We start from the raw sequence: 24,888 nt of genomic DNA on the forward strand, positions 1-24,888 counted from the left end.
GTTGATAGAATCCATTTGTAATACGGAGCTGGTTCTGTTCGCATATTGTGATGAGTCTGGTCCCATTGTCATTTGTTCTGTTTTCTCCATAAGGACCAACTATTTTACAGTGTTGTTTGTTTCCGACCCTGCCATTAAAATCTCCAAGCAAGATTAATTCCCTCGTATATCCTATCGATGTTATTTCCCCGTTTTATTTTCTCGTAGAATTCTTCTTTCTTGTTAACCAGTGCATCGTCGTTAACTGCATATACACCTATTATTGTTAGTTTATGACCGTGTATATTCAGGTTTATTTTAATTAGTCTTTCATCTATGGCTTCCCAAGTGGTGATATAGCTTCTTAAGCTTTTACGAATAATTATTGAGACTCCTTGTTGTGCTCTTTTTTCTTTTGATATGCCGCTATAAAAATGGTCGTAATGTCCTAAGTTTTCTGACCCTGTACCTTTTTTCTTGGTTTCTGTTAACACCACTATGTTCATATTGAGCTTCTTTGTTTCATGCATTAGTTCATTGATTTTTGTAGAGAGACCCTGTACGTTCCATGTTCCTATATTCTTGATCCATTTTCGTAGCTTAAGTCGTCGTGTTTTATTCCATCCGTTCCGAGGCTGTAGATTTGGCTTATATTGAGGATTTAGCCCAATGCCTCAACCCCCAACCTGGAGGACCAGGTGATTTGTTGTCAAGGTTTTCTTCCTCTAGCCTTTTATGGTTCAGCATCTAACTACAAGGCAGCAGCTTCGCCTGTACCCTAGGCATGGGCCCCTACAGGGTGCTATCATCCGGGCCAGATGAACCCTGGTTTTTTAACGAGGTTGTTACTCCTCCCCCTTCCTTCTTTATCCGGGCTTGGGACCGGCAACATAACAGCTAAACTACTCAATTCGCCCAGCCGTCATGCAGGCGGAGTTAATTACAATATTACCCATTACCCGTATGCAGATAATTACAATATTACCCATCTTAAAATACAAGGTTTGTTCAATTAAAACACATATTTGGTAAAAAAAATTTAGTGGTAAATATATCAACAAATAATTACCACTGAAATTAAGGCACATATTCCATTCTTATACCAACCAATATAATATATTCTGCTTAAAGAATTCTTGTGGCTGTTTCTCGAAGTATTCTTTTACGGCATTTTGTACTTGTTTATCCGACTGAAAACGATTAAATTTCAGTGGCACAAAGATGTGAAAATCACAAGGCGATCAATCAGGACTATAGGCTGGATGGACTGATATTTTTATCTATTTCGTTGTAGATTTTGTTTTACCACTTTGGCAACTTGAGACATAGCATTGTCGTGCAGAATAATGACACCAAGTGAAAGCTTATCTGAAAGCTTTCGTCTTTCTGCTTGATGGAAAAATAATAGTGACATGACTCCTGCTTCGTCGCCAAAATTTATTGAAATGAGTGAAAAATAATTTCGACCACGAGTTCAGTAATCTGTTAACAGAGGTACACTAGTACCAAGCGACGCCGCTAGGAGAGCACTCCAATAATGCGTCGCAGATTACTTTAATGAAACGTGGTCATTTTGTACTCTAAAACCGAGTAAGGTATGACAAAAAAAATCGTTTCGTTTTTGATTCAATTCGAGTCTCTTGCCATCCTCTGACACCTGATGTTTCGGAATCTATTCCTTGTCAAAGAGGCTTTACAAGACGACTAGCAAATTTATTGAGGCAAGGAACGCATTACCACTTTGCCTGTATTACCGCAGGCAAGCTTTTTGGTCATTTCACAATAGGCGAGGAGCCCATTGCGCAGAAACTTTGCTGTAACTTAGTTTGTGTATAACCCAGTTTGTGTACGATACTATGGATAGATCTAATACTCACACCAATATTTTGTGCAATTGCTCTATTTTCTCTAATCGAGCCTTCCACAAATAATGCTACTTTCCTTTTTGTTGATACATTACTCAATGCAACTTGTCGGGGTTTATCATTCATTTCCTGGCCACTCTTAAATGTTGGTAGTATTTCTTGACGGTTGGGTAAACAAAACATGCACTTTTATACACTAGGTACTTGCATTTGCTTATGAATTGTTAATGGTTGCAAACCTTCAGCATACTAAAATTGAATGACCGTCGGTTGATTATATTTCGACGGATTGTTAACAAGAAACGCCATTTTTAAATTGCATTACTTAAAATCACAATGATAATATATAAAATAAAATCATATAAAATGTATACAATAAAATTAAAAACAAACAAGTTGGACGATGAGCAAATGACTGGATGAAATAGCTGTTGATGATGACTTAAAATCACAGTCAAATACAAATAATAGGAAATAATCAATATACATTAATAAATATAACTAACATTGCCGAACGTCAATTGAACAAGAATATAATTTCAGACTTACTGCACTTGCTTTTTGCTCATAAATTTATTGTTATTGTTGTTTAATTTATTATTAAATAATTTTTTGCCTACCATGTTTACAGCTGCAAAAATATTACTATTATGTCTAACGTAGTTTTTTTATACTTTTGTACAATTTATTCTTCGTAATTCATAAATAAAATTTTGGTATTTTTCATCCTCCTAAAAGTTATTTTTTATTCCAGCCTATGGGCTGTGTTTTCGGAGAAAAAACAGCTTGTGTGCAGCACTGTACTTGGTTTAATAATCATACTAAAAAATAGAGAAAGAGAAAAGAAATTACGTAAAAAAAAGAAACTCAATGGACAAAATAATAATATAAAAATAATAAAGTAAAAAAGTGTATGTTATTACAAACCTATTTACGAGAAATATGAGGAAAAGAACCATAACAATTTTATACAATGTCAGAAGAGACAAATTACATCTAGTCTTCAACTAGTAAGAATACTACAGTGAACAACTTGTGCAAGAAAGTTATTGTTAGGTGTATTTTAAGAACAAAAATTCGTGCCTGTCCGAGACTATGAGTAGGAGAGTGGTTATATAAGGTTTGTTCCAACACAACGAGAACCGTAATGTAACGATCACGTTACTATAAAATAATACGTTCCATGCGTTCTGTGTCTGTAGATATATCGTGCGTTCCATGGGTTATTTTGTTTACTGCGCAGGACGGCAATCGTCATATGAACGGTTTCTCGTTGTGTTGGAACAAACCTTATATAACATGCTTAATCGGTAAATCGTCAAATATTACCACAACTAACTAATCACACAATGAGGTTTGTGCTATGACTACTGTGCTTTACAATACCGAAGTGTAACACCACCTTGCCTATGGGATGAATAGCATAGGGGGAAAAGTCAGGGTTGCCTGAGCATGTTGCAGAGACCGGGCTATATTTGGATGATATTGGCCTTGGCGTAGAATAGCCGCAGTTGAACTTGACAGAATTTCGTTTCAGTTCGTGATTAAATATGAGTCAACAAAAGATGGTCCAGAAGAGCACTCAGGGGTAAATTAAGAAAAATAAAATCATAAGAAATTAGCAGAGAACTGATGACCCTAATTGTGGACTCTGTCTCCGCTCTAAATATCTAAATAAGTCAAATCAGAGACCTACAGGTTAACCATCATCTCAATACGTCAGCTTCAGCAAAAACAACTAATCAAAGGTATACCAGAAACAAACAAATGGCCCATCGAGGATTGGTGTAACACTTATATGTATACAAATATTTTACCAAAGTTTCTAGGATTCATATTACATGGTTACAAATAAAAAGATATAAAATAAGTCAATAATTCAAATGCAGCGAGAAGAAACAGGAAATAGAGTAGCAATTAATAATTATTGAACTTAACAACACTTCAGACGTTGACGGCCATCATGGCAATTTGTACTTTGCACAGTGCTGCTCTGAAAATATGTGTTGTTATGTTGAACTACGTACGTAGATTTTTCAGCCAGGATATTCTTCCACTTAGCTGGGGTTAGCTGGGGTTAGGTCCAGTTAGCTGGGACTCAGTCGATCGACAAGTTTAGTGGATTTGCGATTTGCGATCGCTGGTTCGAGCCTCAGCTAGGTCATGAAATTTATAAAAATTCCAACGCCGTAGTATAAAACTCAATAGAGTCTACGGCTTGGTCTGGAATAAACTGGCGTCTGATCGGCCTATGGAGGAGCGGTACGGGAAGGGATAAGGGCTTCCGGCTTGGTGATACTCCTCCATAGATCCCTACCGAAGGGCGTTGACGCCTAAGAACGGTGTATACATATATTCTTCCACTGCCTGATTCTTGTTTTCCTTCGACTTTACACTGTAAACTTAGGTCCAGAATACCAAATCTTTCGCTGGTTTATTGCTTTCTACATTTGTATATTCTTAATAAAACTTCCTGAGTAGTAACGTGGTCAGAGACTCCACGAATCAGTTCTACAACAGCATAGAAAACATCTATTATATAGAAATATTTTACCTTCATTTTATGAAATTTTGCGTAAGATTGATTTTGATATGATAGGTACCTACGCTTTAATTAGAACGAAAATTTTACATACTCTGGGCTAATTAGCAAAATACAAGGAACAGTTATTTACCAGCAATTTTATTGCTGTAATCGAATCTTATTATTGTACGTATTAATAATATAGGTATGCAAAGTCCGCAGATAGTGTGCTACTTTTTTTATAAACAAAATGGCGCCCGAAAATCGTGTTTTTTTTTCAATTTTTGCTCTATAACTCGAAAGATTTTAAGTTTACACCAAAAACACCCAAATAAAAATTAACCGCAATTAAATTCTGCATAGAGACCTGTTTTTCCCGATTTCCTTCGACGAAAACTTTCCCCGGAAAAAGCGGGTTTTTCCAACAAAATCTTTAATATTCAACTAAAATTTTAGATAAGTAATTGTTAATCAATAATTAAATAACTTGGTAATGTAAAATCCCTTTTTATATAGATTATAATTCCAGAAGCCGATGGAAATTGAATAAACAGTTTAGCAACAATTGAATTGTTAATTAAAAATTTAAGGTCACTATAATAACGGCAATAATAATGATGCATAAGAATAGCCATGATTTTTTCATAAAAAGACACTATACCTATCTAATGTACTTTACAGAATTAAAATTGGACTATTTAAGCGGCCTCAGGAATATTTTAAAATTATAAACAATTTTTGGCTTATAAACAAATAGAATATCTCGGGAAATAGTAAACCAAATTAAATTGTAAAGATAGTATTCGAAAAACAGCGGTAGGACGCTTCTTTTAAAGGAAGAAACGTTTAATTATGACGAGTGGTTCCTGAGATACAACCGGTCAAATTTGACCGGAATTTACGGCAAAGATATAAACAATAGGATCATAATTTTTAAACCATCCCCTTTTTATTTTTGTCGTCTTTCACCACACCAATTTTAATATCTTTAAGATACTCGTAACATATGTTATTATAATAAAAACTATCGATAATACGTGTGAAAATTGCCAAAAATAGCAAAATTCCAATCAAAAATTAGGTTGGAGATAATGTAACCCTCAAAGTTCAAAATCGGTATACGTTAAAAAAATGCATTTTCTCGGCTTTCCATGGAGCAATTTCCTTCATTCTTTTTTGTTCCCTAATAACTCGAGTAGAGCCATCGAACTAACGTATTATTAAATCTCAGATTTGCTTTTGTTTTGTTGTAATAGATTAATTTATTTATAAGAACAGAAAACTACATATTTTTTCCAGTTGTAGGCCTTTTTAAATAAACTTACTACAAGTGTACCTTTTAAAGTTAAAAACATATATATTCTCATTTGAAAGCTGTATAATTATTTAAACAATTTTTATTTAAACAAATTAAAATTTTCTGTTATAATAAATAAATTAATTTATTATAACAAAACAAAAGCAAGTTTGACATTTAATAATGCGTACTCGAGTTACTTGGAAACAAAAAAATAATGAAGGAAATTGCTCCATGGGAAGCCGAGAAAATTCATTTTTTTAACGTATACCGATTTTGAACTTTGAGGGTTACATTTCCTCCAACCTAATTTTTGATTGGAATTTTGCTATTTTTGGCAATTTTCACACGTATTATCGATAGTTTTTATTATAATAATATATGTTATGAGTATTTTAAGGATATGAAAATTGGTGTGGAGAAAGAGAACAAAAACAAAAAGGTGATGGTTTGAAAATTATGATCCTATTGTTTATATCTTTGCCGTAAATTCCGGTCAACTTTGACCGCTTGTATCTCAGGAACTACTCATCATAATTAAAGGTTTTTTTCTTTTAAAAGAAGCGTCCTGCCGCTGTTTTTCGAATACCGTTTTTATAATTTAATTTAGTTTAATATTTCCCGAGATATTCTATTTGTCTATAAGCCAAAAAATTCTTTATAATTTTAAAATATTCCTGAGGCCGCTTAAATAGTCCAATTTTAATTATGTAAAGTACATTAGATAGGTATAGTGTCTTTTTATGAAAAAATAATAGTTATTCTTTGCATCATAATTATTGTCGTTATTATAGCGACCGTAAATTTTTAATTAACAATTCAATTGTTGCTAAACTGTTCATTCAATTTCCATCGGCTTCTGAAATTATAATCTATACGAAAAGGACTTTTACTTACCAAGTTATTTAATTATTGATTGACAATTACTTATCTAAAAGTTTAGTTGAAAATTAAAGATTTTGTTGGAAAACCCCGCTTTTTCCAGGGAAAGTTTTCGTCGAAGTGAATCGGGAAAAACACATCTCTTTGCAGAATTTAATTGCGGTGAATTTTTTTTTGAGTATTTTTGGTGTAAAGTTGAAATCTTTAAAGTTATAGAGCAAAAATTGAAAAAAAAACAGGATTTTTGGGCGCCATTTTGTTTATAAAAAAAAGTAGCACACTATCTGCGGACTTTGCATACCTATATTATTATTATATATAATCATAAGCTTCGATTCCAGCAATAAAATTGCTGGTAAATAACTTTTCCCAAAAATGGCCTAGTCTCCGATAATCAGCCCAGACTAACAGTACTTTTTTACATTATCTACTTATTACTGATAATTCGGATACGGGCCTGGACGAGCTTTATGCCGGAAAACAACTGAAACACGTCCTCCTTTGCCTACTTCACTCCGTTAATATTCTACGTTGTTTCATCCTTAGATTTCGACTTGGAAATTTGTGGAATCGAGTTTGCCGTGAATTAGACTCGCGTTGCCATTTTATACGCCGCCAACTTGATGAAATTTGCTGGAAACGCTTGATTTATCGAATGACGAGCTGGTAACTAATGGCACTCAACCTTATCGTATTTGAAACTTTGTTTTACGCTGTTTCGCCTAATAGAAATTCTTTTAATAATTCATTTTTAATGTTTATTAGTCAAAATTGATTAAAAATCTATAGAATTGGAAAAAGGAGATATCATTATTTTCCTTATATTCCCTTTTATTCAAATATTTCTTCCTTCGACATAATTTAACTTAGATTTACAGTAAGATCAGATTACACACGCCAACAAAAAATTTGGGTTGAATACTTTTTTGAATTTTATAGCTGATTCTTATTTTTTATGTGCTTAAACTAAATCTGGTCTTCGTTTTTTTTGGATCAACCATAGTTTTTGAGCAACTTGCTTTTTAAAACTGTTACATATACTGTTTAAAATCCCTACAGGGTATATGGCAAAATAAATGGAAAGCTTTTTCTTCTTTACGTGCCATCTCCACGACGGAGGTTGGCGACCATCACGGCTATTCTGATCTTGCTGCTCTGAATAGTTCGGTTGATGCGCATCCGTACCATTTACGCAACCATCAAATTATTCTCCTTCCTATACTTCTCTTTCCCTGGATTTTCATTTGCATATTTAATTGTATCTCTCATTACGCATAATAGGGCAGTCAATGAGGGTATGTGGCTCCGAATTATATCCTACTATATCGATTTACGTGATATTTTTACAGTAAGTAGGGAGTAGCTTAAGAAACAAAGTCTACCCTATGCCGATGTGTGCTTTTGTCTTGGGGGCGGTTTCCACCCCTTCTCGGGGGTGGAAATTTTTTTTGCTTAAATAACTACGGAAGTTGTTAGAGAACCTAATACTAAGCAAAAACAGTTCTATATTTTTTTTTCGAAAACTCAATACTTTTTGAGTTATTCCTTGTTGAAAATTGGCCATTTTCATTGAAACATAACACCTTTTCAAACTGTTTTTTGCGAATACCTTAAAAACAATGCATCTAACTAAAAAAACTATATAAAACATTTGTGTAGCTTATAAAATAACAAAGAGATTCTTTCCTTTATGAATCTTCTCGTTATAATACAAAAAGAGATATGATAAGTGAAAAAACTTATTTTCTTGTTGCATGCTCAAATCAGTGTATTTAACTTGAAATAACAGAGAAACGGTCGATTTTAGATGTATAATGCTACCAATAACTTTTATTGTGCTTGAAAAGACCTCTTTTCTACATTTAGTAGATAAAATGTCTACATTTTACTATCTTTTCTTATTATTTTCATGTTACCTTTTTCTCTTTCAAAATAATTTTATTAGACTATACTAAACAATAAGGTACTGCAAACATAAATCCATTAGCTTAAATTCAGTCTGTTAACTTTTTCATTTTTCCACCTACATATCAGGCAACCCACAATACTCAGCTATTTTAATTTAATTTCATATTAGTTATTTTAGTCCAGAAAGCCACTGCGCATCCGCTAGGGAAAATATTCTAATTCAGATTTTTTGCACAATCTTACTCAAAAAGGATTCCTTTTAACAAATTTGCATGTTGCCAGGACCAAAAGGTGGTAAAAAATTTTTTAAACCTTTTTTTTTTGTTTTTTTCCTAAAATTATTTTTTTTGCATGGAAAAAGTTTTTTTTAGGTTTTTTGGATCATTTTAAACAGAAAAGGTCTTTAGTGACTTTTCTCTAAAAATGATAGTTTTTGACATATAAGCGATTAAAAATTGAAAAATTGCGAAATCGGCCATTTTTAACCCTCAAAAACTATGTGAAAAACTGAACATTTGAATGTTGCCAAGGTAGGTAGATATTCTTTAAACATCGATTGATAAAATCCCGAAGAGTTTTTTGCAATACAGTATTCAAAACTCCTTTGTTTTTTAATTGCCAATCAAGCCTGCGCGACACTATTTTCCACCGACAGTATGGTGCAAATGAAAGGAATAAATTCATTATTTCGTAAACCGGCGGCTTTAAGGAAAAATCCCGAAACAGGTCGATTTTTATTTTTAAGTTATGATATTGTGGCATATATTGTATACTAGTGACGTCATCCATCTGGACGTGATGACGTAATCGATGATTTTTTTAAATGAGAATAGGGGTCGTGTGCTAGCTCATTTGAAAGGTTCTTCAACTCTCTATTCAGTAATATAAACATTTACATAATTATTTATACAGGGTGTCCAAAAAATTTTTATTAAATTAAATTATTTGACACAAAAATAAGTAGGACACCCTGTATAAATAATTATGTAAATGTTTACATTACTGAATAGAAAATTGAAGAACCTTTCAAATGAGCTACCACACGACCCCTATTCTCATTTAAAAAAATCATCGATTACGTCATCACGCCCAGACGGATGACGTCACTAGTACACGATATACGCCATAATATCATAACTTAAAAATAAAAATCGACCTGTTTCGGGATTTTTCCTTAAAGTCGTCGGTTTACGAAATTACGAATTTTTTCCTTTCATTTGCACCATACTGTCGGTGGAAAATAGTGTCGCGCACGCTTGATTACCAATTAAAAAACAAACTAGTTTTGAATATGGTATTGAAAAAACTCTTCGGGATTTCATCAATCGATGTTTAAAGAATATCTACTTACCTTGGCAACATTCAAATTTTCAGTTTTTCACATAGTTCTTGAGGGTTAAAAATGGCCGATTTCGCAATTTTTCAATTTTTAATCGCTTATATGTCAAAAACTATCATTTTTAGAAAAAAGTCACTAAAGGCCGTTTCTGTTTGGATTGATCCAAAAAACCTAAAAAAACTTTTTTCCATGCAAAAAAAATAATTTTAGGAAAAAAACAAAAAAAAAAAACGTTTAAAAAATTTTTGACCACCTTTTGGTCCTGGCAACATGCAAATTTGTTAAAAGGGGTCCTTTTTGAGTAAGATTGTGCAAAAAATCCGAATTAGAATATTTTCCCTAGCGGATGCGCAGTGGCTTTCTGGACTATTTTACATCATTATTAATTCTGGTTAACATCTCTGTCATTTAAGATTATAAACTTGCACCTTTAAATTTTACAATCGATGACGTCACGCTTCTAACCGTGAAATATACCAATCTTATTTCCAACAAACCTAAAGTTTTTTCTGGATTAGAGAGTTGCTATTTTAGACTTTAAAATAGATTCTCAACATATTTTTTTAAACAGTTTTAATTATATTTTCAATCAGCTATTACCTACCTTTACATTTTAATTAAAATCCAAAAATTAAAACTACACTTTTTGTAGTTCGTAACCAAAAATTGACTTTACCTTGTCTTGTCATGTCACTCTTTGTCATTCCTTTTCATTTTACATCAGTTGGTCTGTGCTAATTCAAAGTGCAAGTACCTAGTTTTTTCGAGCAGGGAAGCATGTTGCTCTTTAGGCACATACATAATTTAATCTTGTAACATCGACTTGTAGTCACAATATTTTATCAAAAGTTATAATGTAAGCCATATATTATGCAGTTACCACCTTCATTGGTGTGCTAGTTACAACTACTTTGCGGAATGTAAGTATTCTCCACATATTTTTCTCATTAACAGTCACAATTTTAACCTTTTTGCCTTAATCTAACGTGGAAATACTTCATTCCAGGCACTGAAGATGTTCTGTTCAGAACGAAAACGTTTTGCAATCCATGTGGATGACTTTTAGATAGTTTTTAAATAAACGATTTTATACCAAAATACAATTTGAAGTTTTTACTTCTGTATAGGTTTTTTTTTATATTATTTTATATGCGAGAATTCACGAATATGAAGAGTACGATACCATGCTCTAGGCTAGGATACCATCCTTTGGTCTCCGTAGTGAGCAAACCCTTACTCCTGTCGCCTGCTGACTCGTCAAGTCATTTAGGGCAATGAATCGAACATCTCGCTCTATTATTACACATCGTCGACCTGAACCTGGTCGTCTACTGGTATCTACAGTAAGCCCTTGAGACTGCAGACTGCTTCATAATCAGGCAACGAACAACAGTCCTCTGACTATATCAATCTCGTAATTATGCAATTACCTGGCTCGCCGTCACAGGTGAAGTATCCATTTGTAAAATATTCACTTACTCCACTTCGAAGTGCACATACAGATCAACGTTTGAAAAGTGACTGAGACAACCACCGGCAAATTCATAGCGTAGGTACTACATTAGAATTGCTTGCTAGACCATAAGGAAGTAGGCAAATTTTACAACACGATGCCAAATTGCATAAAATCATTATTTTTTGGAAGCTCTATAATACAGTGATTCTCAACTTGTGGGGCGCGCCCCCCTAGGGGTGCCGCTTTTAGCAATGAGGGGGCGTGAAAATATAAAAAAAAAAACACCTAAAACATTGACTAATTTACTAAAATCAAAGCAAAACAAAATTCTGACAAACAAAAAAATAAAATACCCATGAACAAGGAGCTATACATAGTTATGAGCACTGAATACTAAATCAAGTAATTTAATGTAAATTAGTGACTTCCTTGGGCCTGTTTTGCAGAGCAAAGCTTATCAAAACAGGGTGTAATATTAGAAATAGACGCTATCAGTTCTTTCTCTATATTTAGCTGCGATCTATATTTGGTCTTTAAAGCAGCCATCGCGGAAAATCCTGTTTCGCAAATGTAGGATGGTGAAAACGGTAATAGTATACGAAACGCTCTGGTTTTCAGTGCAAAAAACTCATCATTTACCCATGCCCAAAATTCAAAGAGGGATCTAATATTAAACTGTTTCTTGATTTCGGCATTTGCTGTGAAGTCTATGAAGGTTTCTTCTTCTGCAGTAGAGAGCTCTTCGGGTGTAATTTGAAACGGATTCCCGCCCCACTCATAACTATTAGGTAAGTATTAATTAATCGTCGGCAAAAAAGTATCTTTTAAAATTTTTTGTCAGCATTGCTAAATGATTTTCAATGGTTACAAAAAGAACTTTCACGTGTTGTTCTTCAACCTGGTAAGTTTTAAAACATTCATCCACATTTTCAAATATTTCTAGGTTTTTTGCTTTAAATTTCTGCTCCACAATTTCAATTTTCTACAGAAAGCGTTAATTTTATCATTCGTATCAAATATATGTGTATTGGCCCCTTGAAGTTGTAAGTTCAAAATATTTAGTTTCTCGAATATATCAACCAAGTAACTCAATTTCATAAAAAATAAACCATCCTGAAACATCTTGGCTTGCGGCCTCTTTTCTTCTTCTAGAAAAATGGCGATTACATGTCTTAATTCAAAACACGTTGTAAAAATTTCCCACGTAATAACCAGCTTGCCTCACAATAAAATAATAATGCTGAATGCACCGCATCCATGTCTTTGCAAAGTACAGAAAAGATTCTAGTTTTCAAAGGTCCCATTTTTATGTAGATAATTAACTATTGTTACAACCGCAGTTAGCACAATATTCAAGCCAGAGCTTCTCTGTTGATCATACAGTGTCTCTATTTTTGCTTCATTTATATAATCATTTAACATAGCAAATAATGCAAGGGACTTTGCTATCAATTCTACTGGTTTGCAGAAAAGTAGTTCTGCTACTGATCTGCCATCACAAAATCGAACGTAGGCAATAAAATGAGCATATTTATTGCTACTGTTGCCTCATCAAGCTGAATCGAAAACGGCTTTTCACGCAACTTCCTGATTAGCTGATCCTGTACATATTCAGCTATATCACCAATTCGGCCGGCAACAGTATCATTTGATAGAGGTATAAACTCCAATTTTTTAGCAAAATTATCTCCAAACACAGTTTCTACAATTTTGATTGCAGATCTTCACCAATAGTGTTAGGCTTTTTAGATCTGGCTATTTAATATCAGACTTTATAAGAGGCAAGTAAAGCTATTTTATTCACAGTCAAAGTTTTTATTAAAACTAATTTTTGCTTTTCACGCCGTTTTAATTTTAACTCGAAGAATTCTCGGGGTTTGTTAATGTACTCACTACGAAGCGTTTCCCAATGTCTTTTTAGTTTACTAGGTTTCATGCTGCTCAAGGTATATTATTATTGCATAGATATATTGTTATTGAACGAGGGGGGGCGCGGTGAAAATAATTATGGAAAATTGGGGCGCAAATGGTAAAACGTTGAGGAACTCTGCTATAATAGACAATATTTTTTTGTCTCCCTCGGCCTTCTTTGCTCCGGCGATTCGTTGGCTTGCAAATTTTAGAAGCCACGAATGGTGTAACCAAAAGATTAGTTCTGATAAAGTTTTATTTTTGGTGTTGTTAATATTAAAAGTAAAACTTCCGTTAGTCTTTAGCAGATGCCGCCACGGCATCCTTATCATGATAATCTTTCGTCTGTGGATCGAGCCTGACAGCCATAATTTTAGTTCTTCAGAGAGAATCAAACATGTACTCTCTGAAGAAACTCTAACAAGAGTTGAAACTAGTTAGAGCACTTTTGGCGCTCTCTGAACTAACTAAAGTAAAGCTACTCTTGTTGCGATTCAGACCAATATGATTATTTATTAATATTTTTTTGGTTTAGTTGTTTAATTCAAAGAACGCAAGATAAAATTAATAAGCATAAACTACATACAATTCATTGAGTGAGTCGATTTTTTCTCGAAAGTGTAGTTATTTAAATACAGTGAGCACGTAAAGGTTGGAATACATTCATTTTCTCGAGAATGGACGATTTTGGAAAAAAATCCCGAAACAGGTCAAATTTTATTTTTAAATTACGACTTCTTGGCATATATATCATACTAGTGACGTCACCCATCTGTGCGAGATGACGTCATCGGTGATTTTTTTAAATGAGAATAGGTGTCGGTGTGATAGCTCATTTGAAAGGCAATTCAATTTTCTATTCAGTAGTATAAACATTAAGATAATTATTTATGCAGGGTGTCCAAAAAAAATTTTTTTGAATTAAATTTATTGACATAAAAAGAGGATTGTATGTAATTTATTTAATTCACAATACATTTTACTGCTCTCAGAAAACAGAAAAAAATGTTTATTTAACAAATAAATATTGTTTTTTGCTTAAATTCAATATTAATGCAGCCACGCGCCTGCCTCTTGACAGTTTGAACATTTAATTTAAGCGAAAAGCGATGATTATTTTTCAAATAAACTTTTTGTTCTGTTTTCTGAGAGCAGTAAAATGCATTTTGAATTAAATAAATTACATACATTTTTCTTTTTATGTCAATAAATTTAATGCAAACAAGTTTTTTTGACACCCTGTATAAATAATTATGTTAATGTTTATATTACTGAGTAGAGGATTGAATTACTTTTCAAATGAGCTATCACACGATCCCCATTCTCATTTAAAAAAATCATCGATGACGTCATCACGCCCAGATGGATGACGTCACTAGTATGATATATATCCCAAAAAGTCGTAATTTAAAAATAAAAATTGACCTGTTCCGGGATTTTTCTCCAAAATTATCCATTCTCGAGAAAATGAATTAATTCCAACCTTTACGTGCTCACTGTATAAATTAAACAACACGTGACGATTACAATATTACAACATATTCTAAAATGTGTAGTAGGTTATAAAGTTCAAATTAAAATATTTCTTGTTTTGGTTTATATAAACGTTTTTGTAGTGCTTATAAAGATATATTTGGTTTAACGTTTCTTGTTCTTACTATTTTTCAAAAATTAAAGTTTACTACCCTAACAGTTGTATTGGTATACATCTGTGGTGTATCTTTAGTTGGTTATAATATATGTTATAAGATTAGAAACTAGTTTTAGATTGACATCAATATAAACATATCATTGTTTTTGCTTATGTTTTAAAATATATAGGTCTGGATCCCGCGTATGAAAAAAAAGTTGATTAATAGCAAGCTGAAAATTTGTTATTAGCTTAAGGGTGTCTAGTCGAATAATCTTTAATATATGGGAACACTGGAACAGGGGCAGTTTTAATTGTGGAACAGGTTAAAAATTTGGAACGGTCACACCACGAAAACGGCACATTTATTTTGTCCGACAGAACAGACTAAAACTCTTCAAACAGAGATTAAACTCTCATGCAAAAATCAGACTGCTATTTATCACCAAATGGGCGTTTTAATGAGTGGAACATGTAGAATATGTCAAATGACAGGAATTATGACAGGTGATAAATAGCATTCTGATTTTTGCATGAGAGTTTAATCTCTGTTCGGAGAGTTTAAGTCTGTTCTGTCGGACAAAATAAATGTGCCGTTTTCGTGGTGTGACCGTTCCAAATTTTTAACCTGTTCTACAATTAAAACTGCCCCTGTTCCAGCATTCCCATATATCAAAGTTTATCCGACTAGACACCCTTAAGCTATTAACAAATTTTCAGCTTGCTATTAATCAACTTTTTTTTCATACGCGGGATCCAAACCTAATAGTATCAAAAAAGATTTTAAATTCCGTTGTTTAGGGTTTTCTTTTTCGGTTAGCCACGTATAATACGTCATTAAAATCGATTCTGATATTTTGACACATAGAAGTGCTTAGTTTCTTCAATGTGCTATTACGTTTAACCCGGGAACAGTCGCGCTCTTTTCTGCCACGTAAACGGTCGCGCGTTATATTTTAGCTAACAATACGAATTTAAACGCGAATTTTTTCTCACCAAAAGCCATAAATTCCAAAAAAGAAGAAGAAGAAGAAAAAAAAAAGAAAAAAAAAACCTACGCATTACTACACCCTTCCTCGAGGCACCTACGAGTGTAAAGTTATGTTGCAAAATTTTTCATCAAGTTATCACGAAAAATAATAAAATGTTCCAATTTTTCTAACGGTGCGACTGCTCGCGGGTTAAAGATAACATATCGCTCACTATTCTGAAATATCGATATGCTTCCAATGCAGCAATATATTAATCATGTACACTTCCGAAAAGTTTTATTCAATTATTTATTCAAGAGAAGACCTGTTGATAAACCACAGTAAAAATTTCGTAAGAAAAAAATTTAAAGATAATATTTTTTTTTATTTTCAATTTTTCAAACATCGAAAAATATGTCACCGAACTTTAAGAATATTAGTATTAAACAAGAAACGTAAAGCTATCTAATTTCTAATCAATACAAGCATTGTTTTTCTCAAATAATAAGGTTACATCAATATGATGTGCACAGGCCAATTTCCAGGACTGTACCCACCCCTTCCAGTGGCCACCCCCTGCATAAAGGCCATCAGTCCCAGCGAAGGATGGACGGCGGGAGGATCGACAGTTATTATAGTGGGAGATAACTTCTTTGATGGACTACAAGTCGTTTTTGGCACTATGCTCGTTTGGAGTGAGGTAAGATCTTAGATTGGTTCAGGGGTGTAGCAATACAAAAGTTAAAAAAAAATTAACATCAAATTAAAAATATTCTGTTGTAATGGGTATAAGTATTTAAATAAAAATTTAATAAAAAAATCCAAATGGATTACAAAAGTTATTCAGAATGGACGTTTTCAGACTTATCAGTTCATCTTTAGAGAACTTTGGGGTACTTACACTAATAACCGCAAAACCCAACTGTGGTTAGGTTTTGCGGTTATTAGCGGTTATTTGGCGGTAAAATTATCCGGGAACTGCATGTGCCCCTACTCAAAATAGCAAAAATTACATCTGTATTGAGCTACCGAAAATAATTTAATGTTAAATGACAATGACATTCAGGTAAAATGTTAAATTCATTCAAATAGTGTACTAGGTTGTTCAATATATTTTGCGCTTCGATAAGAAAACCACAATATTACGATTTAAATACACTCTTATTATTCAGTATAGTCTCCCTGAACGTCAATACACTTGTTCCAATGAGATTCTTCTTCTTTTGGTGCCTATACGTTTCGAATATTGGCGATCATTCTGGCTATAATTATTTTATTAACTGATGCTTTAAATAGATTAGTTGTTTTGAAGAATCATTTCCTTAGGTTCTTTAACCATAACATTCTTCTTCTCCCAATTCCTGGCTTTCCGAATACTTTTCTTAGAAGGATTACCCTGTATTTAGTGCTGTTTCTCATTATGTGTCCGAGATATTCTAACTTTCTCTTTTTAATCGTATATAGTATACGTCTCACCTCTTTCTTTCCCCATTCTTCGTAATACGGTCTCGTTGGTTATCTTGCCCTTAATAACCTTAATATATCCTTAAGATAACCTTAATATTCGCTTGTGTAGCCACATCTCGAAGGCTTTAAGTTTTTTTTTCCATCGCTTCAGTGAGTGTCCAGGACTCACGTCAACTCCGTACCATAATTGTGAGAAGATATAACATCGTAGGAACCTTACTTTTACCTCCAGATTAAGGTTGTGACTTTTAAAGAGTTTGGTCATGTTATTAAATGCACTCCTAGCCTTCTCTACAATAGCCAATGAGATTACAATTTATAAATTCCATCCCTGAAGTGAGAATCTGGAAGGGTTGCAAGATACGCTTCCGCAGCTGGTATGTATAAAATCCGGCTCGAAGGACTATGTCTAATATTCGGGTTCAGTGGAGGAAGATCGTCTGTTATAGAAACACCAATAGCACTTAGAAACTTTATTGATAGCGACTGATACAAGGGTAGTAGAACCAACCCCGGGAGAACGTTGAGTACTGATATGTGGCTTGTACGCGAATTAGTTGAAGACTCTCTGATGGTACATATTGAATGTATGAAGGAATGAAGCTAAAGGCACATCTGGCCTGGTTGAGTTGATTCTAATGAATGAAGTTAAAATGTATTCTCTCTTGTTGGCAACATGAATTGGGTCATAGCCCACACGACAAAAGAACAAAGGTTTTTACTTTGTCAGCCACATTAATGTCCATTGCCAAAATATTGTTTATAAATTGTAACAATTAAACAAATTAAATAACCCGCACATGTTTGAATATAATAACAAATTGGTTGATGTGATATACAGGGTGATAAAAATATACTGGTAAATATCGGATATGAATAATGAATGTTTGAGATTTAATACTCATCATGTGATTAAAATCACTTTCTACGCATGAATTTTGTAGGATAATGAAACAAATGGAAGTCGCTATGAGTCAAATTGGTTTGGGATACCAAACCGTCAGCTACGACAAAGTTCAGGAGTGCCTGCTACAGTAGAGAGAATAGCAACACTGAGATGGAACTGGGCAAGTCACGTGGCTCGAATACAAAGAGGATACTGGAGTGGAGACCAAGAGATGACGCCTACCGAATCAGAGGTCGTCCACCAATACGTTGGACTGACGATCTAAAACGTTGTCTTAGGAATTGGATGCGAGAGGCACAAGATCGAAATAGATGGAAAATTATTAGGGAGATTTATGTCTAGCAGTGAACCAGCGAAGACTGAATGATGAGAAATTAAGTCTGATTAATACGGTGGATGCTGCAACAATTCGAAATTTAAGTCTTGAATTTTAGCCATTGTTAAAATATTGGTATAACACGGTGAATTGTCCTGATAAAAAAGGACTTTTTTCTTTTATAAACCGGGTGTTTTTCCAGGAATTTTTTCCTTTAACTGGTCTAAAAGGTTACAATAATATCCATAATTTATTGTTTTATCAGTTTGCAAGTAATCTACAAAAAAGTTCCTCTCGCATCCCAAAAACTGATGACCTTCTTGGAGGATTTCTGGACACACTCGTTTCGGAGCTAAAACAAGGTTCTACCACTCTGTAGACTTTTGTTTTGATTTAGGCTGATAGACCAAGTATCATCCACTGTGATGGATCGAAGCACAAAATCTACTTTATCCTTTCAAAAACGCTCTAAATGTTGCTGAGAAAGTTGCATTCGAGTGTGTTTGTGTTCTATTGTTAGCGAATGCGGCACTTATTGTAAACGCAGCTTTTTGAAACCAAATATTTCAGCTAAAATATTGCTTACACTGTTAGTCCAAGGCGCATCTGTTTTGAGATGGACGTTGCAAGGGGACTCGATTTTTTTTGCAGAAATTGCTTGAAAATAACTCAAATAATAATATTTGAGTTATCCTCCCACTCAAAATGGTCCGGAACATTGTTTAAATAATCAAAATGTCAAAATATGAAGGAAAAATTCGATTTTTTTATTGGTTTTTGATTATAACTTTAAAACTATTCATTTCTGAGAAAAGTTGTATGGACATAAAAGTTGTGTAATTAAATTTCCTACAACATAGAATTGGTTAAAAATTTAGAAAATAGTCACCCTTGTTGCAAAATAGCAATAATTGCGAAAAAAACCATACAAAACCAAGTATTTTACCATTTAACCATTTATACTACACTTAGGACCTTCATATTTTACCCAGAAAAACTGTATGATATAGTAAAACAACACTGTAAATCTCTTTAATAGATTTTGCAAAATAAATTTTGCAATCCAGCTTTCGCAAAAAAAATAATTATTTAAAATGTTCTTCTTCTTCTTAAGTACCGTGCCCAAATTTTTAGGCGTGGGTAGCTTCCGTAACAATTTGTCGATATCGTTCTCGATCTTGTGCGGCATGTAACAATTGATCTGCTGATAAGCCAGTCCATTGACAAAGGTTTCGGAGCCATGAATATTTCTTTCGACCAATTCCTCTTTTTCCGTCGATCTTTCCATTGAGTATTAACTGCAGCATCCTGTATCTGCTACCTCTCATTATATGCCCCAGATATTCAAGTTTTCTCTTTTTTATCATCTTCATTAAGTCACCTTCGCCTTGACCTACTCTGTTTAAGACTTCTCTGTTTGAAATGCGTTGAACCCAAGATATTCTGAGCATTCTACGATACGACCACATCTCAAAGGCTTCTAATTTGTTCATCATGTTAACCTTCATGATCCAGGTTTCACATCCATATAGTAATACAGGATACACATAACATTTTAGGAACTTGATTCTTAGTTGTAAGTTCAGCTGAGAGTTGGTCAGAATAGATCTAAGTTTCATAAATGCTCCTCTTGCAATTTCTATAAGAGTTTTAATTTCTTCATCCGGATGAAGAGTATCGTTTATCCAACATCCTAAGTATTTAAAATGGTTAACTTTTGTTATTGATTCATCATTGACAATTAGTTGCATAGGGCCGACGTCTTGTCTACTAACCACAAGTAACTTTGTCTTTGTTGCATTTATGTTAAGTCCGTTATTGGAGCATTCTCTAGTGACTCGATCTATAAAGAATTGAAGATCTTCGATATTTTCAGCCATGATCGCAGTGTCGTCTGCATATATGATGTTGTTAATAGTTTCTCCCCCGATTCGAACTCCACATTGTCCTTCCAAAGCTTCATTAAAAATTATTTCGTTAAAGTCGAGTATACGACTTTACGTATACGTTAATCGAATTATTTCGAGTATACGTTAAACAAACTATTCCAATCATTTCTAGATATTCAAACAACCTATCATGTTGAACTCTATCCAACGCCTTCTCAAAATCTATAAAGCAGACATAAATTGGTTTCTGTATTTCCCATGATCGTTGAAGTAATGTTAACATTGAGAACAAAGCTTCCCTTGTTCCCAATCCTTCTCTGAAACCGAATTGTTTGTTTCCCATTGTCTCTTCACATTTCTGCTTGATTCTATTAAGAATTATCTTAAGAAGTAGCTTGAGAGAGTAGCTCATGAGACTAATTAGTCTAAATTCTTTACATGATGATATATTAGGTTTTTTTGGGAGTGGAATAAATGTAGACTCTAACCATATCTGTGGCATCATTCCAGCCTCGTATATATGGTTATAAATGTTTGTTAGTTGTGAGACATTGTCATCATCCAGAAGTTTGAGCCAGTCTGATGGTATTTGGTCAGGGCCTGGAGATTTCCCATTTTTTCTCTGTTTGATGGCTTTCTCTACTTCCGCTTTTAAAATACTAGGACCAGTATTCGTATACTTTGTCGTGTAAAGTGGTGGCCTCGTATCCATTTAAAATGTTGCAGGACTGAAAATAAAGCATATAGCAAGTTGAATTTTTTTTGCTTATAGAAGTGTACTGTACCTTTCATTTGAAATTTGCAAAATTAAAATCGATTAATTACCACGGCGTCAGGAAATTTTTTAAATAAAAATTAATTTTTGGTGCTACGCGCAGGACAGCGTTGTTCGATTCACACAAGTGGATTTCCACCAAAATTTCTTCCAATCTTTATCTAATATATTATTTTCTTGCTCTATATTTTGTTGTATTTTAATATTTTAATTCCACAAAAATCAAACTAATTTTATTATTGTTTGTGAAATATTGTCTAAACAATTGCATAAGTTCAAAAATAATAAACTTTTATTGTCTAAATTAAAATATATGAACAAAGAAAATTTTTGCTAAAAAAAGTGTTATTTCAAAGGATAGAGTATGTGTTTTTATTTTGCAATAAACAAATTTATTTATTTATATCGAAATGTAATAAAAATTAAAATGTATCAATCATTATCAAAGGTCATTGGAATGCCCAATCAGAGCAAACTATCCGCTGTCCTGCGCGTAGCACCAATAATTAATGTTTATTTAAAAAAATTCCTGACGCCGAGGTAGTTATTCGATTTTAATTTTCCAAATTGCAAATAAAAGGTACAGCACACTTCTATAAGCAAAAAAAAATTCAACTTGCTATATCCTTTATTTCCAGTCTTGTAACATTTTGAAAAAATCAATTTTTTTGCGAAAGCTGGATTGCAAAATTTATTTTAAAAAATATATTGAACCGATCATAATGAAATTTACAGCGTTATTTTACTGTATCATATAGTTTTTCTGGGTGAAATATGAAGGTCCTAAGTGTAGCATAAATGGTTGAAAAACGTAAAATACGAAACTTGTTTTTGTATGGTTTTTTAGCAATTATTGCTTTTTTGCAACAAGGGTGACTATTTTTTAAATCTTTAACTAATTCTATATTGTAGGAAATATAATTACGCAACTTTTATTTAAGTACAACTTTTCTCTGAAATGAATACTTTTAAAGTTATAATCAAAAAACGAAGAAAAAAATCAAATTTTTCTTAATTTTTTGACATTTTGAATATTTAAACAATGTTCTGGACCGTTTTGAGAGGAAGGGAGGAGACAGATGGAAATGAAACTTCACATTACATTCAGGTGAAGAGTGTACCAACATAACACAAAAATTAGGCTAGTACCAACGCGCTCTCTTATCGAACCGCAAAACTTATTGCACAGCCTAGTACAGCTTACTACAGCCAACCCCCGGGTACTATCCCAATTTAGCTTATTAAAAAATGATCCGGTCGTTTTTTATCGGCTATTTCTAATTAGGTATTGTTTCCAACACCGAATTTAAAAAGTGCCAAAAAATAATGTCAAATGATTTCGTGTGCTATTCATAGTTAGTCTTATTCTTACTAACTTAACCAATTTTGCGAGTATGCCCAAAGGTTTTCTACCATTTTATTCTTTCTTATCATATCATACACTTGAAAATACGTTGAAAATCTTAAAAAACGCATGAAGGGATTATGATCATAGCAGGTTCAGCTAAATAAATGGAACATAATATTAATATTTTAAATAGAACTATACAAATAAAAACAAAATAATGTCAAAATTTATTGTTTTTTAAACAATTTTTTTATCCCTAGTAATATTTTCTTTTTCTCCTTTACTACACCCATGTATGTGTAGTAGATAAAAAAGAATGAGAGTCCCAAATATAAGAGGTTTTCGAAGGGTCGGATAGATGACGGCGTCGTACTCGGAATATTTCATAGGGACGTATAATGGCTTTATTTTCTTACCCCTAATAATGGGCGTATTCTGTTTGATAGTTTTTAGAGGCAAATAGAAGTATAAAGCTATTTAAATCTTTTTTTATTTCGAAATTTTTATTTTTTATTATTTTATCTCGATTGATAATGGTCATGACACTCGTGCAATTATTAAATTTATATTTAAATTTTCAATACTTTTACATTGGGTAAATATTACTTACAATACACTATGTAGAATACATTTTTTGAAGAAATACTATAACTTTGTGTTCTTTAAAAAGATTTGTACATTTGTTTAGTTGTTGCTGTTGTTTAAGTACATATTATGTCGTTTATGTTGTTACCAAAATTTTCTCTTGACCGTTAGGTAGGGTTGACAATCGACAACTACATATTTTTGCGGAATTTGGTGTGTTGCAGTACTGGCACAAAATCTGATTACTGGAATTTATTAGATGTCCATGTGAATGGCGTGTGTGTCCAATTCTCATGATTCAAATAATACTACATAGATTTGTCTTTTCTTTTCAATTGGTGGAAGTTAATGGTAGAAAATGTTTAGTTTCAAAGAGTTTAACTTCGAATTTCTTCTTTTCCAGTGATCACTCCCAAGACCCATTATTTTTTTGTGTCTATGTTTGTATCTATTTTGTTGATTTTAGAAAACAGGTTTCTTTTGCTGTTAGATCAGCTTTTTTATTTCCTGTAATAATTAAATAAAGCGAAGCAACGAAGCACTAAAAAGCCCTAATCTTACGAATTTTGTGCAGTAAGATAAATCGTCATGCAACTTTTTGCATTCGATTCGAGAGAGTGTCAGGCAATTTTGTGAACTAAGTTGATCTACGGCAAAAAATTTTTTGCATAAGGAAATGCATTTTCAAAGTGCATCTCGAAGAGATGGAAAATGAAAAAATTTAGAACTCAGGAAATATTACCGGAAATGAGTTCAATTTTTATGCTTGGGGGTTTTGGAGGTCACTGAACACGAATTTCATGACGGAGATGATCTCCGAGGTACTTGGTGCCCAGGGTGGAACACGCCGTCATGAAATGCGTGTTCAGTGACCTCCAAAACCCGTCAAGTATGAAAATTGAACTCATTTCCGTTAATATTTCCTGAGTACTAAATTTTTCATTTTCCACCTATTCAAGATGCACTTTGAAAATTCGTTTGCTCATGCACAAAAAAATTTGCCAGAGATCAATTTAGTTCACAAAATTGCCTGAAACTTTCTCGAATCGAATGCAAAAAGTTGCATGACGATTCATCCTACTGCACAAAATTCCTAGGTTTAATATTTCGTTGCCTCGCCTATATGTGATGGAAGCAACAATATCGTTGCTGTATTTTCATTAGTTTAAAGACGATTGCATGCACTCTGGATTTTTTTAACTATAGGGTGAGTAGAATCTAGGTTTCCTATGAAGTTTATAATGACAGAGTACACACGTATTGCTATACTTTATTATTGAGTGTAGTTTTCAAAGTTCGTAGTATTCTTTCTATTTCTGTGCCAGAGCATAGAAAACAAACCTTTTTTGTATCAGGTGCACATACTTGTATAGTTATAGCCGGTTCGCTAAACTCAGACACAACTGGCTAGTGATTTTAGTCAATAATTTTGCCAATTTGGTAAAACAGGTTTTAGGTTAAAACCGGTAGGTTTTTCCCATCCCTAGATACACTGTCTATTGATATTCCTTCCCATGTATTCTATCCAACTTAGCTGCTCTATTATTTGTCCATTGCTATACTAATGTACCTACGTTTATTGGTGCCTTTGAAAATACTACAAATATTACATTAAGCTGATGCAGCAGCTTTTAAAATAATCCATTTTGTATTTCAGTTGATAACGCCGCATGCAATACGAGTCCAAACGCCGCCACGTCATATACCTGGAGTAGTAGAAGTAACGTTATCCTATAAATCAAAACAGTTTTGTAAAGGAGCGCCTGGACGATTTGTTTATGTTTGTAAGTATAAAATTATTTGTTTATTTAAATAAGAATATTAACATAAGTATACTAT

The 24,888-nt window shown here is 33.2% G+C and overlaps 1 protein-coding gene and 1 long non-coding RNA gene across 3 annotated transcripts in view; one reads left to right on the plus strand and one right to left on the minus strand.

The window, feature by feature from the left end:
* LOC114334432 (transcription factor collier) overlaps window positions 1-24,888 on the plus strand; it is a 511,411-nt gene that overhangs the window by 460,647 nt on the left and 25,876 nt on the right. For both annotated transcript variants that reach the window (XM_050656378.1, XM_050656379.1), the window contains exons 10-11: window positions 16,296-16,462; window positions 24,707-24,833. In XM_050656378.1, coding sequence (XP_050512335.1) covers window positions 16,296-16,462; window positions 24,707-24,833 — 294 coding nt within the window. The remainder of the gene's footprint in view (window positions 1-16,295; window positions 16,463-24,706; window positions 24,834-24,888) is intronic.
* The window catches only part of LOC126888272 (uncharacterized), a 242,031-nt gene that overhangs the window by 210,130 nt on the left and 7,013 nt on the right, over window positions 1-24,888 (minus strand). The gene's annotated exons all lie outside the window — the stretch shown is intronic.

The sequence above is a fragment of the Diabrotica virgifera genome, chromosome 7 (genome assembly GCF_917563875.1).
Source record: "Diabrotica virgifera virgifera chromosome 7, PGI_DIABVI_V3a".
Lineage (NCBI taxonomy): Eukaryota > Metazoa > Arthropoda > Insecta > Coleoptera > Chrysomelidae > Diabrotica > Diabrotica virgifera.